The sequence below is a fragment of the Myotis daubentonii genome, chromosome 2, assembly GCF_963259705.1.
Source record: "Myotis daubentonii chromosome 2, mMyoDau2.1, whole genome shotgun sequence".
Classification (NCBI taxonomy): domain Eukaryota; kingdom Metazoa; phylum Chordata; class Mammalia; order Chiroptera; family Vespertilionidae; genus Myotis; species Myotis daubentonii.
This window is the reverse complement of record NC_081841.1, coordinates 19,119,022-19,135,889: the sequence shown is the minus strand read 5'-3', so window position 1 is coordinate 19,135,889 and position 16,868 is coordinate 19,119,022. Positions and strand designations below refer to the sequence as shown.

Genomic DNA, 16,868 nt, shown 5'->3' with positions numbered 1-16,868 from the left:
CAGAAATATAGCTCCAGAGAAAACACAAATGTTTTAATGTCAATTATTATTACTACTTTGAAAATTATCTACTAAAGGGTATTATTGGATGTGAGGCCCTTTCATCACCATATAATAAACTGAATGTTTAGTGTAATTAAATAGCAATGAGATATAACCAAAATAATCATGGTAATCACATATATTTCAACATATTAATAAACTAGTTAATATTAACTCTCTAAGATGTTTCCAATTTTTAATAAGGAAAAAGTCATTAAATGGCAAAATAAAAAGGTTTATAACATTCCATGATAATAATATGCTGCCCTGTGTGTGAAAAACCCTCATTTGTTTCTGATTGAAGTATTAATTGTCAGAACCTATTTAGAAAGCAATCTGGCAGAAAATGTTAAAAAGTAAATGTAAACACTCGTTGACCAGAACAACCACCTTTGGGGAATCAGCAATACAGAAATTAAAGCGCTTGCACTCAGGAGATATATAAGTAGACAAGCATGCTCAAAAACTAGAAACTGCCTCTTAAATGAAGGATTGTCCATGCCATGCATTGTTATATAGCCATTAAAAATGGTGTGTTCAATAGTGAAAATACTACATAGGCATCATTAGTTGTTTGTGATCGGCACCCTTCTAAGTACAGTTTACCCCCTGAACAGCACAGGTTTGAACTGTGTGAGTCCACTTATATGTGGATTTTTTAAATAAACACCTACAGTACTGTAAATATATCTTCTCTTCCTTATGCTTTTCTTTTTTCTAGCTTACTTTGTTGTAAGAATATAGTATTTAATACAGAGAACATACAAAATATGTTACTCAACTGTTTATGCCATCGGTAAGGTGTCTAGTCAGCAGTAGGCTGTTAGTAGTTAAGTTGTGGGGGAGTCAAAAAAGTTTATGCAGATTTTCAACTGTGTGGGAGGACTGGCATCCCTAATCCCAACATGGTTAAAGGGCCAATTCTGTTTTATATGTGTAAATTTACTCCATTCTTGTAACAACAATACTATGTAGTAATTCTTATTATTTCCATTTTATGAGTAAGAAATTAAAGTTAAAACACATAAAATATTTTACCTAACCTCACATATCCGGTATGAACAAAATGGTCTTATTCCAGAATGCATGCTCCTGACCTCCATGTGGTTAGTCTGCCTCCCTGAATTGGTAAAGGAGAGATTTCTCTTATATATTGGTAATTGAAAAAGCAGTGAATGGAAATTTGCTTATTCTATTTCAAAAAATAAGGAAAGAAAGAAAAGGAAAAGACCCATGTGAATATACATTTGTATGATAATTTTAACAGTTTTGGAAGAAGAATTCTCAAATTGGTGATACTAATTACTCTAAGATTTAGTGATGAAGAGGGTATTATTAGTTTTTATTTATTCACCTCTTTATTATTTGAAGTTATAGAAAACACTGGAATACTTTTGTCACTGTTTTAAATCCAAAAAAGTAAAAAAAAAAACAAATAAAAACTAGTCTCTATTTTAGGTTCACTATGTTTTCTCAAGAATAATAGGTTCATTTAACAAGTAGACTTGGAATTAATAATCCTTGTCCTCTAATTTTTTACCAGGATTCAGGCTCAAAAGAATCTAATTGATTAGAGTCATTCTACATGACATCATCCATCTTTAGAAGTATCTAGATGTGCATGAAGTGGGTCTGCAGTAGACATTCGTTTCCTTTCCTTCATGTTATTCTCCCATTTCTGCCCTCCTCCCTATCCAATAGCCAGTGCTACAATCACAAAAGCTGTCTTATTTCCGTTTTTTTAGACTCTCAGATGACTTTGGCTATACTAGTCCTTGGCGTGGTAATAGTGCCTTTCAGAGAGAGTGAGCCCCTAACATAATTTGCTTCACTGTGGCAGGACTTCAGCTCAAAATGAGAGAGGGAGATTTGTCAACTGGGCAGTCTGTTCAGAAGCAAGCATCCCATTAGCAAGAGAGCCAAACATCCTTCATTTAGAATTATTCTCAATGATTATGCAAACACAAATAGTCCACATTTCTAGAAGTATCTGCTGTTTTATAAGCTCAATTTTAGAGATTCATCGGTATGAATCTGTATACTGTTTCCTAGACTCATAGATGTGAATCTTAATAAGATATAAAATGATACATGTGACATTTCAGCAGTGTAAAGATGCAATCTTACCTTAGGCAAGAATTATATATCTTTCACATAAAATTATTATATGGAATTGGTATTTGTGCATTTTGAGAACTTTACTTCAGTCAACAGTTCAAAACAATGCATTTCATAAACATTTTTATGCTTTTTCTCAGGTTCCATTTAACGTCTCGCTGCCATCCATATTCAATCTCGAGAGACTTTTTGATCTTGCTAACGGTTGTATCCTATCAGGAGGAAGCCTTTTCAACTGGATTGTGTCGATTATTCCCTGAACATACTTTACATATTAACCTTATAATGGTTTTCATTCTTATTGTTTTCCTTGGTTTGAAATAAGTTTCAAAATGGTCCTCTTACAACAAACAAAATAAAATTGTTTTCTTACACAAGCTCAATTTCCCTAAAAACTATAGTTCTGAGTAATGTTTTACATTGCATTTGAATTAAATGTCAATGCTGCTGCTTATGAAGACATCTTATGGAGCTATTCATAGAAAACATGTTTGTGCACAGTGGAACTATTCCCATGTTTATATAGTTTATGTTTAGCTTGTCTTTAGCTGTGTCCATATTGCAAGACTGAATTAAGCCAGTGGTTATAAACTGGGGGGAATTTTGCATCTAGGGTGACATTTGGCAATCTCTGAAGACATTTTCGATTATTATAACTGAAAGGGGGATGCTACTGGCATCTAGTGGGTAGAAGCCAGGGATGATGCAAAACAGGCTACAGTTCCCAGGAGAGCTCCCCACAACCAAGAATTATCTGGCCCCAAATGTCAGTAGTGCTAAGGAAGAGAAATCCTGGATTAAATCTCAACATGTGGTAAGTTCAATTTGGGAGTTTGCCTCTGGGGTTTGGGAAGAAATCTGCAGCAAATTAGACCTTTCATATTTTATATTTCTGAGAGCCAACATTGCACAAAATTTTAGAGCAGCGATTTCCAACTGGTGTGCTGTGGCATGCTGGTATGCTGCAATAATTGTTAAAACATGCAGCACCTATTTATTAGGGATGCTGGCCTCTTTTGCCTTAGATTGTCAAATAAAAAAATGACAACAGCTAACACAATAGCCATCCAGTGTGAATGAATCAAAATTATACCTATTTTTTTTGTCAGACCATCAAAAATTATAATATATTTTTTGGTGTGCCACAGGATTTTAGTAATTATATGTGCCATGAGATGAAAAAGGTTGAAAATTGCTGTTATACAGCATGGGCTATGTATGGAATTATATAGATTTGAGTTTGAATATTAGTTTCATCACTTCCTAGTTATGTGACGTTGGGACAGTAGCAAATTATTTAAGCCCTTGTTTCCTCACCAGTAGAATAGGAATATTATTATGATTGCTGTGTGAATTAGATTGAGATGATGTGAGAAGGTACTAAACACAATACCCGAGGTAGTAATGGTCATCGTGCTAAGAGTTTTCATTTCCCTGCCTAATTGGAAGAGGATCATGCATTTCTTACTCATTCTGTTTAGCATCAAAGTTCCGAAATTTGGGGACAGCCAAGCTAGAATTGTAAGATATTACATAGAGGAAATGAGTCTGAGCAAACTTTTAATTATAAGGATTTTGATGGTAGTCATGATTCTGTAAAAGAACTGAGGTATAAAAATGAAAATATGATACACAGGACTTTCCTAGTACCTATCTGGAGTGGACAGTTATAATAGAAAATAAGAATTTCTAAGAGTGAAACTAGAGTGAAGACTATGGGCTTGATTCATATGTAATAGGGAACCATTACTAGTGATTAAGGAGAGGAGTGGCAAGTTCCATGCACTAGTAGACAGTCAAATCATGTTGAGTGAGTGAAAGGAAATAAATGAACAAATGATGGTCTGGCTTTCAGGGAAAATAAATATGCATTCAATGGCAAGGGAAGAAACAAAGGCAAGAAGGCCAATAAGAAAGAGAAGGGAACAAAATATTGTTGCAGTGAAAGAGAAAAAGAAAGGAACAAAATATTTTCCACTGAACTCAGAAAAATAATTGCCTGATGACTATACTCTGCTATGAAATAAAGTTTGAGTCAAACAGAAAAGCCTTTCAGATGGTGATGACTCTACTTGGGCTTATAAATTTCTTGCTGGGATAGAGAATGCATTCAAGAGTTTTGTGTTTCTCCCAGGGGAAATCTAATTTATTACTCAAAGTTTGCCACCAGGAGCAAAAAGACACAACCAAAGGCAGTATACATTTGACATAGGTGTGGAAATATAGCATGACTAATAACTAAGGCAATTTACTTCAACCTAATGTTAATTCCCTGGAATGTATTTACATGTCATTCATTCTTCATCACTAAGTGTTACTAATTGTGTGCGTTCTGTTTTTCTTTATTTTTAAATATTAGTGGATATAAAGGCATATACTGTTGTATAGAACCCTAGAACAATGCCAAGCACGTAATAGAGGTCTTTGGTATTTGTTGACTGAGTGGATGTATGGAAGGAAGGATGGATGGATGGATGGATGGATGGATGGATGGATGGATGGACGGATGAATGGATGTGACCCAGGTAAGACGGCACTATGGGGCTCTAAAAGAAAGGGAAGCAAAGTTATCACCACCACCTTCATCATCATTAGCTCTACCATTACTGTCTACCTTTCCCATGGCAGGCACTGTATTATGTCCTCTCAAGAATTATGACCATCGTGCACATAGAATGACTGACCCCATGTTACAGATAAGGAAATAAAAGCATAGGCAGTTAAGTAACTTCTCCAATGGTCACAGTTAGAGGTAAAACCAAGATTTAAATCCCAGCCCTATCTGACTGGAGAATCTGAGCTCTTTGATGCTAAACTGGCTTCCTGAACTCTTGTGCCCACTCCATGGTGCTGAGAAATTTTAAGTCAGGGGAGAGGAAGACATAGCCGAGCCTTAAGCTCAAATTGGAACACCCGTGGTCTGCCGTAGGAGCATATTTTGTAAATGGCTTGCAGACCTAAATAGGCGTCCCAAGAAAGCGTCGAGGTGTCCTCGATGTTATCCGTGCCAGTATATTGGTCTCCTCTGGGGAGGGAAGGTCCCTTCCAAGTATTACAGATACTATTTCAGCACATTTTTACTTTTCTTCCACCTTTAGCACCTTACAGCTGCTGTTATTCTTGGGTGTTGTTGGGCTGAAAGAAACTCTGTCTAAAACTGTGCCAGACCCTGCAGTCAGTTTCCCCATAGTAAGCCATCATTCCAGAAATCTCCCCTTTCTTCTAAAATAGTAACGGCACTCACAGCATTGAAACTTTCTGCCAAGGCAGTGAGGCAGTGGTGATGAACTGGGCTAAAGCAGAAACAAAAAGGAAATTCAAAACCTACCAGGATGGAAGATGAGTTTATTTCCAGAAACCTTTCAGTTTTTTTCTAAAGACCAAATTACACAATTTGCAGTGCTTTTTTTTTTTATGCTCTATCTGCAAACGCTTTATAGCAGACACCTGCAAGTTTTCTATTTGTTTTAATTATAGCAGGGAATGACAGGAGGCAAACTGAAAGGTGGCGAGGAAGGGAAGCAAAAGAGACGGGAGGGAAGCGGGAGCCAGGGAATAGGAGCCAGAGCAGCAGCTAACTGATGGGTAACAAAACCCCAGTGCTTCCCGTATCTTTTTCCATGTCAGTCTCCAAGAGATTGCTTTAGAAACTGACCACCTGCCAGCCATTGAGAGGCTTAAATGCTGTAGTCTAGGTTCACTTCATGTGCAGGCACCACACATTCCCCGCCCCAGTTGACTATTCTTCACTGAATTGCTGGGTGGAACTGATACCTTTCTCGAGAGTACTGGAAACTTGGTTTCTGCCTCTGGACTGCATTGCCCTTTCAGACAACCTTATACAAATCTCTCCATCCCAGTTCAAATGACAGAGGACAGGGATCCCAGAACTCCTAAAGCACTTCCTGGTGCCTGCTTATTTAGCTTTTAACCCTGTCCTTCGGCACATAGTTTTGTATTGTTATATTTTCACAACGCAGTCCTACTGTGTGAGCCTCTCTCACGTTCTTTTGGGTTTCATTTAACTTGAGACTGGGTACATCCCTGTTTGCTCTAATGCACCTTGGAATTTACAGGGTGTCTACATCACCTGGAAAATTAAGTGAAGTATGCATAATATCATTATCAACATCTTCAACCCATAAAAAATAAAATATTATTTTTAACTTATTTATGTATGTGAGCACAGGATTGGACAAACCCCTAACTGTGGGTTAGGGGAGAAAACAATGGACCCAGAAGTACATTGTTTAGCCACTCTTTTTCATTTTCTCATGTTTGAAATGCTTGTGGGATATCCCCAATGAAGCTCTCACTGGTGTGAACAAACAAACTAGTGCAAAAATGTTCCCTGATGCATTGACTACAGTAGTAAAAATACTAGAAGCCTCTAAGTATCTCTAAGGTGGAGAATGGATAAATATATAATGGTGCAGTCCTACAGTAGGATATTATACAAAAGCTATCCTAACATATTATATAAAAAGCCAGGTGCCGTCACGACCAGAAAGGCGACCAAACCACAGACTAGGGAGTGGGAGCTGTGGGCCCCCGGTCGCCCATGGTGCGGCAGTGGGAGGAGGGAGCTATGGACCCAAATGACCAAAGGACCGGTCTGGCTTTCACGGCGTGGCGGGGCTGGATTGTGGAGGCTGAGGAGCCTCGTGGGGCAGGGGGCTGTGAGCATGGAGCTTCCCGGGGTGGCTGAGGTGGAGGAGCATCGCAGGGCAGGGGCGGTGGACGCTAGGCAGAGAAGCGGGGTGGGGAGGGGGCTGTGAGTATGGAGCTTCACAGGGCGTTGAGGCGAAGAAGCATTGCAGTGGTAGCTGAGGCCAAGGAGCCTCATGGGGTGTGGGCTGTTAGAGTGGAGCTTCATGGCGTGGCTGAGGCGGAGGAGCATTGCGGGGCGGGGGCAGTGAGTGTGGAGCTTCGTGGGGCTGCTGAGATGGGAGGCATTGCAGGGCGTGGGCAGCAATGAGGCCAAGGAACCTTGCGGGTGGGGGCTGTTAGCTTGGAGCTTCACTGGTCGCGGAGGAGTGTCATGGGGCTTGGGCAGCTAAGGCCAATGAGTCTCACAGGGTGGGGGCTGTGAGCTTGGAGGTTCACCGGGCAGGGGCCACGGAGGTGGAGGAGCAACGCTGGGCAGCGGACAAGGCCTTGATTGCAGCTAGGCTTAGGGATCCTAACCACGCATGCGCTGGGCCTCTAGTCCTATCTAATAATAGACAAACATGGTAATTAACCATAACTTTGCTACCCTTCCCATTGGCTAATCAGGGTGATATGCAAATTAACTGCCAACCAAGATGGCAGCCGGCAGGCAGGCAGGTAGGCAGCTGAAGCGAACAGGAGGCTTGCTTGCTCCAGTGATGGAGGAAGCCAAGGCTCCCCGCCTGCCACTGCCGGCCTCTGAGCTGCACTCTAAGAAATAATGTTGCAATTATGGAAGCTAAATAAGCTCCAGAAACCTGCTTTCAGCCAGCTTCGGCCTCAGAGCTGGAGTTGCAACAGTGTTTCAATTATAGAAGCCAAACAAACCCAGTATCTGCTTTCAGCCAGCCGCAGCCTCAGAGCTGGAGCCGGGCCTCAGAGCTGGAGCTGGCTCTCAGCTCCAGTGACAGCTATAGAAGGTAAATAAATCCCAGAATAAAAAAACAAACAAACAAAACAACAACAACAACAACAACAACAAAAAAAACAGAAAAAAAGGAGAGGCTGGGAGCTTCAGTTGCCCGCCAGCCTGAAAACAGCCCTCAGCCCCTCACCCAGACTGGCCAGACACCCCAGTGGGGACCCCCACCCTGAAGGGTGTGTGACCAGCTGTAAACAGCCATCATCCCCTCATCCAGGCTGGCCAGGCACCCAAGCGGGACCCCCACCCTGATCCGGGACACCCTTCAGGGCAAACCAGCCAGCCCCCACCCATGCACCAGGCCTCTATCCTATATAGTAAAAAGGGTAATATGCAAACTGACCCTAACATCAGAAGGACTGGGAATGACTGGTCACTATGACACACACTGACCACCAGGGGGCAGTCGCTCAATGCAGGAGCTGCCCTCTGGTGGTCAGGGCGCTCTCACATGGGGGAGCTCTGCTCAGCCACAAGCCAGGCTGATGGCTGCCAGTACAGCAGTGGTGGTGGGAGCCTCTCCTGCCTCCTCAGCGTGCTAAGGATGTCTGACTGCAGTTTAGGCCTGCTCCCCGCTGGCAAGTGGACATCCCCCGAGGGCTGCTGGTCTGCCAGAGGGATGTCTGATTGTCATCTTAGGCCCAATTCCCCGGGGAGCGGGCCTCAGCCAGCAGGCGGTCATCCCCTGAGGGGTCCCAGACTGGGAGAGGGCACAGGCCAGGCTGAGGGACCCTCCCTCCCTGCCGAGTGCACAAATTTTTGTGCACCGGGCCTCTAGTCTATATAATAAAAGGCCAAGGACCATAAGCATAACAACCAGAACGACCACTCAATCAGTTGCCATGAGGTGCATTGACCACCTCTTGGTCCCTTCCCTCCCCCACTTCCCTCACCCCCCTCACCCCTGCCCGCAGGTGAATGGGGAACCACAGGAAAGTGGATGGTGGTGGCGGGGCAGGACTGGGGACTGGCAAGTGGGCAGAGTGGCTGACCTCTTGGTCCCTCCCCCTGGCCCACAGGCTCTGATGGATCAGCAATGTTGAATGGAGGAACCGGGGTGGGTGGTGGGAGGTCCAGGCTGGCTGTCAGGCCATTGGGATCCCCAGCTCATCCCCGGCTGCTCCGGGGCTCGGGCCAGCGGGAAAGCAGGCGCCGGCGACTTCACCTCCATGCACATGCACCAGACTGGCCACTGATGGTACGTGCTGCCCGCTCCAGGCCGCTCACATGGGCACCGCCACCACTGCTGCCGCTGCTGCCGCTGCTGCTGGAGCTTGCAGTGCTGATGGAAACTGTGGGGTTCGCCTGCAACCTACCCGCCTCAGCGGTGGAGGCATCATTCAGCCTGGGGACTGGTGAACAGGCAGAAGATGGCTGTGACTGCAGGCTAGGCCTAGGGACTCTACCCACATGATTTCGTGTGCTGGGCCTCTAGTAAATGAATAATAGACAACTATAGGGCAATTATGAATGAATGCTCATTTCTCATCTATCAGAGACTATATCAATCTGAATATACTTCAAAAGTAGGTTAAGCAAGACAAAAAAGTGAACATGCATAGGAAGATACTGTTTGTATAAAGTTTAAAAAAAACAGGCAAAATGACATAAGTATTTATGGCTGTATAAGTACATGCTAAAAACATTGTTTTACACACAAGTTAATGGCCAACACCCAAATCAGGTTTGTGCTCACCTGGATGAAGGAGGGGGAATACATCTAAGAAAAATGCCCAAAAGGTTGAGTTTGTATTTGTAAAATTGTTCTTTTTAATCTGGAGGTTTGATACATTTGTCTCTACTTTTTTGCATGCTAAGATATTTCATAAATTAAATAAAAACACACTTGTTTATCTTTCTCATCTTGTTGGCTGGAATGTTTTGTATGACTATTGGTTCACCTATCAGGTAATAACATTAAATGTGAGTTATGACTGGTCTCATTACACAACTATAACTGATAGTTCACATCTGGTTCCATTTTGGGGGGGTTTAATGACAACTAAAAATCATTTTGAAGCTAATGTCAAGCCATAAATATGCCCAGTTTTAGAAAACTCAATCTGTAAAAATATTAATTTTTAATATAAGATAGTAAAGCCTCAGTAACTGTTTAATTAAATTGAGGCAGATTCCCTGTATGATTTCTATCAATTGTGGGTTACCTAGTTATACTTTAAATTATTTGATTTTCTGAAATTAGATATATGCAGAATTTTTTGCATGACTGCTGCTTACATGCAATGAGATTCACTTGTAAAATCCATTCACTCTCATAATTTCAATGTTTAAAAAATATATTAAGAACTTTCTCTTACTAAAGACACATTTCCTATTTTTCCTTTACAGTTCAGTAGAGTTTTATGAGTTGCAACTTGGACACTAAAATTTCCATGGCAACATATTATTTTTGCCCTAAAAACAGGCTTGATTAAGAAGAAGGCTTCAGTGACAGCAGTTTTCTTTATAATTAAACTCATTAGTTAAAATGATGGGTTAAGAGGAACAAGACTTTTATTGCAACCAGGACATTTTCAACGGGAGCTTTGGAGATAACACACAATTAATTGCTATTAAATTGCCTTTGGTCCTGTTTGATATTTAAGACAACATTCATACATTTCGTATTTAATAGCTTAGAATGGAACAGGTCTGAATCCCCATTCTGCCCAAGCACACATCCACCCTGAACCCTCCCTTTAAATTGTCCACAGTGTGAAAACTCAGCAGATTTCTAATTTGAAGATTTCTAAGTAGCTTCACAACTTTCCTAATTTAATTCTCCCCCAAGAATTTCTTGAACTGATTTCTTTTCTCATCATTATAAAAGCAACTCAGGACTAATATTGAGAATCTGAAAAACATTTCAAGGTACAAAGTAGAAAATAAAATTCAGCCAAAATCCACCACTCTGAAACAGTATGTTAACATTTAAATACATTTCCTATGGCATATCTTATTATCTTCCCTAATAACCAGGAAAAACAAACAACAGATTAAAAGTATTGTGATCTGAGGCAACTCTCCTCATTCCCTAAGGTGTGGCACAGAGAGGCCTTGTCAGAGCCTATTGTTGGGAAAATGCCCCAGTTGGGAGTGCTTAGACTTTGTGGTTTGGTTCATTCAATGCAGTTTTTAAAAAATCAGCAAATAATTAGATCCAAAGGAATTGTCTAGAGCTCTCCCTTCTGCTAAAAGGTAATGATCCATAGGAAGGGAAAGAAATCTTTGTTTTGTCCTTTGGAGGCTGGTCATTTAATTTCTTTTTCATAAACCCATTAGTATTTCCCTGACACACTTAGCTCATCCGTTCGTGCATACATTTGTTCAGTTGATAGATTTAATTCGTTACTCTGTGCCTTTGTTTCCTGGCAAAAATGCCCTTTCTCACTCTTTTTTTTAAAAATATGTATATTTTTATTGTTGACAGTATTACAGTCTCCCATTTCCTCCCTCTTTACCTCCCTCCGCTCAGCCCCTACCCATCCCCCATCCCTCCCACCACCTACCCCACCCCCCCACCCCGCCACAACAGGTCTTCACCACCCTATTGTCTGTCAGTGTCCATAGTGTCCATGGGTTATGTGTATCTATATATATAGAAGCCTAAGCTACCCTTATGGTGTGCACTGACCACCAGGGGGCTGACTCTCAATGCAAGAGCTGCGCCCTGGTGGTCAGTGCGCTCCCACAGCCAACTTCCCATGGCTGGCCAATCTCCTGCAGTCCCTTCCCCAGACAGGCTGGCCCTGATTAGCCCTGATCAGGACTGGGTGAGACAGCCCCAGTCAGCCCAATCGCCAGCCAGGCCGAGGGACCCCACCCATGCACAAATTCGAGTGCTGGTCCTCTAGTCTACACTAATAAAAGAGAAAAATGGTAATTGGCGTACAACGCTACCCTTTTCATTGGCTAATCAGGGCTATATGCAAATTAACTGCCAACAAGATGGCGGTTAATTTGCATATGTAGGCACAATGCAGGGAGGCGAAAGGGAAAGCAGGAAGAAGCCCCCTGCCACTGACAGTGATCGGAAACCCAGGGGGGAGCTAAGAGCTGGGGGGCAGGGCAAAGGCGGCTCTGGGGCCACCTTTGCCCTGCCCCCTAGCCATGATTGGAGAATCAGGTGCCTTTTCCGCCCTGGCCAGTGATAGCAGGAAGTAGGGGTGGAGCCAGCGATGGGAGCTGGGCATGGTCGAAGCTGGCAGTCCCAGGAGCTAGGGGTCCCTTGCCTGGGCCTAAAGTGAAGCGGATCATGGGGCCGCTGCAGCTGCGGGTCCCCGCTGCCCAGGCCGGACGCCTCAGCCAGAGGCGTTAGGCCTGGGTAGGGGCGGAGCCTGCAACCGTGGGGAGCTGGGGTTCCCCTGCCCAGGCCTGACACCTCTGCCAGAGGCCTCAGGCCTGGTCAAGGGGCCAATCCGGTGATTGGTGATCGGAGGGTGATGAGGGTCAACTCCTCTGGCCAAGGCATCAGGCCTGGGCAGGGGGCTGGGGGTCCCCTGCCCAGGCCTGATGCCTGGGCCAGAGGCATCAGGCCTGGGTGGGGGGCGGAGCTGGGGATTGGGGGGATATGATGGTCCCCTTGCCCAGGCCTGAAGCCTGGGTCAGAGGCGTCAGGCTTGGGCGGGGGGTGGAGCAAGCGATCAGAGTGAGATGGGGGTCCCCTGCCTCGGCATGATTCCTGGGCCAGAGGCCTCAGGCCTGGGCGGGGGTCAGAGCCAGTGATTGGGTGGAGGTGGGGGTCCCCTGTCCAAGCCTGACACCTCTGGCGGAGGCGTCAGGCCTGGGCAAGGGGCCGATCAGGCGATTGGAGGGTGATGGGGGTCTACGCCTCTGGCCGAGGCATCAGGCCTGGGCAAGGGGCAGAGCCAGCAATTGGAGGGGTCTGGGGGTCCCCTGCCCAGGCCTGACACCTGGGCCAGAGGCATCAGGCCTGGGCTGGGGGCAGAACCAGTGATGGGGGGAAATGAGGGTCCCCTGCCCAGGCCTGACGCCTCTGTCAGAGGCGTCAGGCCTGGGCAAGGGGCCGATCCTGCGATTGGAGGGTGATGGGGGTCAACGCCTGAGGGCTCCCAGTATGTGAGATGGGGCAGGCTGGGCTGAGGGACACTCCCCCCCCCACACACCTAGTGCACGAATTTCGTGCACCAGGCCCCTAGTAAGTATATAAGTTCTTTGGTTTCTCTCCTCGCCCCCCTACCCCCACATCCAGGGATGTCAGTCTGCTCAATGCCTCCATGCTTCAGGTCTTACTTTGTTGGTCAGTTCATTTTGTTCATTAGATTCCATAAGTAAGTGAGATCATGTGATATTTGTCTTTCTCAGATTGGCTTATTTCACTTAGCATTAATAGTCTCCAGGTCCATCCATGCTATCTCAAAGGGTAAGAGACTTTTCTTTTTTATACCTGCACTATTGGCTCAGTGCATGAAATTCATGCACTTGGGGCAGAGGGGCACACTCCCCAGCCTGACCTGTGCCCTGTCACAGTGTGGGAGCCCCTCGATCCATCGCCCCAAAGAGGTAGGCCCCACCCACCCATCTGGGGCTCCTTGATGGATTGTCCTAAAGAGGTAGGCCTGCAGACCTCTGAGCCCCTGCAGACCCCTGGGCCAGGGCAGGGGTGTGGGGACATGAGCCTCACGTCCCCGGGCCCATTGCTGGGGGCGGGGACCCAAGCCTCATGTGCCCAGGGCGCAGTGGACAGGGATGCGAGCCTCACATCCTGGGCCTGTTGCCAGGGGCAGGGATATGAGCCTCATGTCTCTGGGTAGGTACAGGGGGCGGGGACGCAGTCTGCTGATCTGTCATTATATGATAGTGTCCCAACCAATTTGCATATTATCCTATTATTAGATAGACTAGAGGCCTGGTGCACAAAAATTTGTGCACTTGGGGGGAGTGGGGGTCCCTCAGCCTGGCCTGTGCCCTCTCGCAGTCTGGGACCCCTCGGGAGATAAAAACCTGCTGGCTTAGGCCTGCTCCCGGCTGGCAGAGGGCAGGCCTAGGTGCAGCCCCTGGTCGGGCTCAGAGCAGGGCTGATTGGGGAGTTGGGGCGCCGCCCCCTCTCATGCACAGAGCAGGGCGGATCGGGAGGTTGCGATGCCACCCTCAGTCACGCTCAGGGTAGGGCCGATTCGGGGGTTGGGGCACCGCCCCCTGTCACACTCAAGGCAGGGTCGATGGGGATGTTGTGGTGCCACCACCTGTCAAGGACAGAGAAGGGCCAATCAGGGGGTTGGGGAGCTGCCCCCTGTCACTGGGTCAAATGGCAAGAGTTATTTATTTGAAAGATGATGTTATGATGACTTTTACTCTTACGAGGGGTCAGCCACAGATGTACTTTTCTGCAGCTTGTGTTGCTAAGTACATACAGAGCATTACCAGATCAACAGTGTTGTCAGAGAAAAGCAGACTACAAACTTAGCAGAAGCAATGGTATTCCTGGTACTAATTCCAGAAAATGTTTTTCCTGTGGGTTCTTATGAGAAGATACTCTCAATGAACAGTGTCTTCAAGGATTGTACACTTTCAAGGGATTTGTAGATTGTAGCTTTTCTTTCAAGGTTTCTTCATTTGTTTTATTTTTGCAAACATTCTCCATTTCTCATTAATTAGTTTTAAACTAATTGGGCATGCAGGTAGCAAGCAAAGGATTATCAAAGAAAGGAATATTTTTATTGATCTTACGAACAGTCCTGTTTTTGTCTGAGGAAAAAATACTTCAATGTGGCTTTTTTTCTTAGAGCAATTTCACTGGTTAAAAATATTTTTCAAATATATTTGGGGTGGCATGGAAAAACACACAAAAACGGCTATTTTCCAAACTTCAAAGGCTGATGCCTTGAATGGCTTGGGGAGTCACATAGGAAATATTTTAGGCATTGTGTCTCTGTTGCAACCAGCCAGCTCTGCAAAAGCAGCCACAGACAACATGTGATGCTCTGAATGGCCTGACTTAAGTTGGCTTATCAATCTTGACACCATATTCAGAATGAACGCAACATACAGCTAGCGCTGAAGCAATTCAGGCACCACAGATATAAGAGTTCTTCTGAGGTGCTGTAAGTCAAATTCTAAAGCAGAGAAGAGGGAAATGAGGCTGCAGAAGCTGAGGATTATTGGAAATTGCATTTTGTGTGTATGCTTTCCAGATTTCTAAATGAGGGAAATAATTTTTCTGACAAAAAATACCCTAATATTTTTGCCTGATTGGGGATCATAATTTTTAAAGGATCTTGAACTTATAGGTTTGAAAGAATTATAAAGGTTATTCATTTCAGTTACCTACTACAAGCTTAAATTTCCTCCACATGTCTCCATTAAGGAACAAGCAGCCCACACTTAAGTAGCATCATGGTATGGTGGTTAAGAGAGCCAGCAATGACATTCAGTCTTGCGATGTGAGTCCTGGCTTTCCTATTTGCCACCCATATACTAGTAAACTTGGACAAAATTTCTTAACCTCTCTGCACTTCAGTGTTCTCATATGTAAATCAGGGGTAGATAAAGCACCAGGAAGACTGGCTAGCAGAAGCTGGACCTTCAATTCAGCTATCTCTTACTATTATAACGTCTTGTATTATTATGTATCTTTCAGGAAAGGTCAGTTCTGCCTAGCAAGATGAGAGGGGTTTTATTTTTTTGTTTTTTAGTAAGAGGAGTTCACTTCTGGTAACAGAGTAACTTTTATTGAACTACCACCTAGTAATCACAATTTTCATCTTTTGACTAAAAAAAAAATCAGTATAAACAACTATAAAATCAGAATTAAAATAACTGTGTGAAGCCCCTGGGGATGACTGAAAATATGCAGAAACTGGAGGGGACATGATCCTTGAAATAAGGGAAGCAAACAGGTGAGACCACATTTAAACAGCTTTTTCCTGAGGGGTCTCTTCATCTGGTAAAGGACATAAGGATGGAGGTCAATCGGAAAGGGGCTGACTAATGTAAAATTATTTTTAGAACAATGACTGAACAGAGGCCAGATTGGACCTACCGGTCATAATTTTCTGACCTCTGACTGAAAAGACTGTCTGACCAGAGTTTTAAACAAAAAATTTGTTTCCTTGCTCTCTTTCCTCTTTGCACTCTCACTCAATGTGACCTTATCAGTACCATTTATGGGCTAAATTCTTCCAAATTTTTGTCTCCAACCCAGATTGCTTCCCTAACTCCAAACTCCTATAGCCACCTTCCTGTTTAACATTTCCATTTAAAGGTTTAAATGCATTTTAAACTTAATCAAAATTTGTTAAGGAATTCCACTTCCTTAAAAATAGGTCCAGCTCCAAGCAGCAGGCACTTGACATTTCCATGGAATTGACCCCAATGCCCCAGGATGCTGCTGCAGCATTCCTTATATTCTAACATGTTTAAAGTGAACAGGAAGCATTCTGATTACTTGTTTTCTCCTTGTCAAGGGATGAATAAAAGTGAGAAATAAATCAAGGATGCAATATCAGTCAGGCCGGTGTGGCTCAATGGTTGAGCAGTGACCTATGAACAAGGAGGTCATGGTTGGATTCCCAGTCAGAGCACATGCCTGGGTTGTGGGCTCGATCCTCAGTGTGGGGCGTGCAAGAGGAAGCCAATAGATGATTCTCTCTCATAATTGATGTTTCTATCTCTCCCTCCCTCTCCCTTCCTCCCTGAAATCAATAAAAATATATTAAAATCTTTTTTAAAAAAGAATGCAACATCAGACAGAAATTGTTTAGCAATTTGTTAGCTTTTGGAGATTTGGTGAGAAGAAGTAGTCATGATTCTATATCATGCTTGCAGAGAAGGCTCTAGGTCTAATGTGAGTCTTGCCCATCTAACCATTGATGATGTATCCAGGTACTCCAGATATTGCTTTGAGTTTTTGCTCTTGCTAAGCTGGCCTCTTGAACACTCAAGGTGTTTTAGCCCCGCCGGGGCAGTTTAACTGCTTCTTTCCTGTCCCTTGCAGTTCTGTATATCTCTTCAGCTTGTCTTTAATTTGTTCAGCCGATCTAACTCCTTATTAGGTTGCTTTGGCTTCTCATCGTCTCCTGAGTTTTGAAAGTATAAATTTTCAAATTAAAAATGA

General features: G+C 44.1%; 1 protein-coding gene across 1 annotated transcript in view; it reads left to right on the top strand.

The window, feature by feature from the left end:
* CFAP54 (cilia and flagella associated protein 54) overlaps positions 1–2,526 on the top strand; it is a 252,763-nt gene extending 250,237 nt beyond the window's left edge. Inside the window, exon 68 of the mRNA XM_059681924.1 lies at positions 2,301–2,526. Within this exon, the coding sequence (XP_059537907.1) occupies positions 2,301–2,420 (120 nt within the window). The 3' untranslated portion in view covers positions 2,421–2,526. The remainder of the gene's footprint in view (positions 1–2,300) is intronic.
* Positions 2,527–16,868: the final 14,342 nt, after the last annotated feature.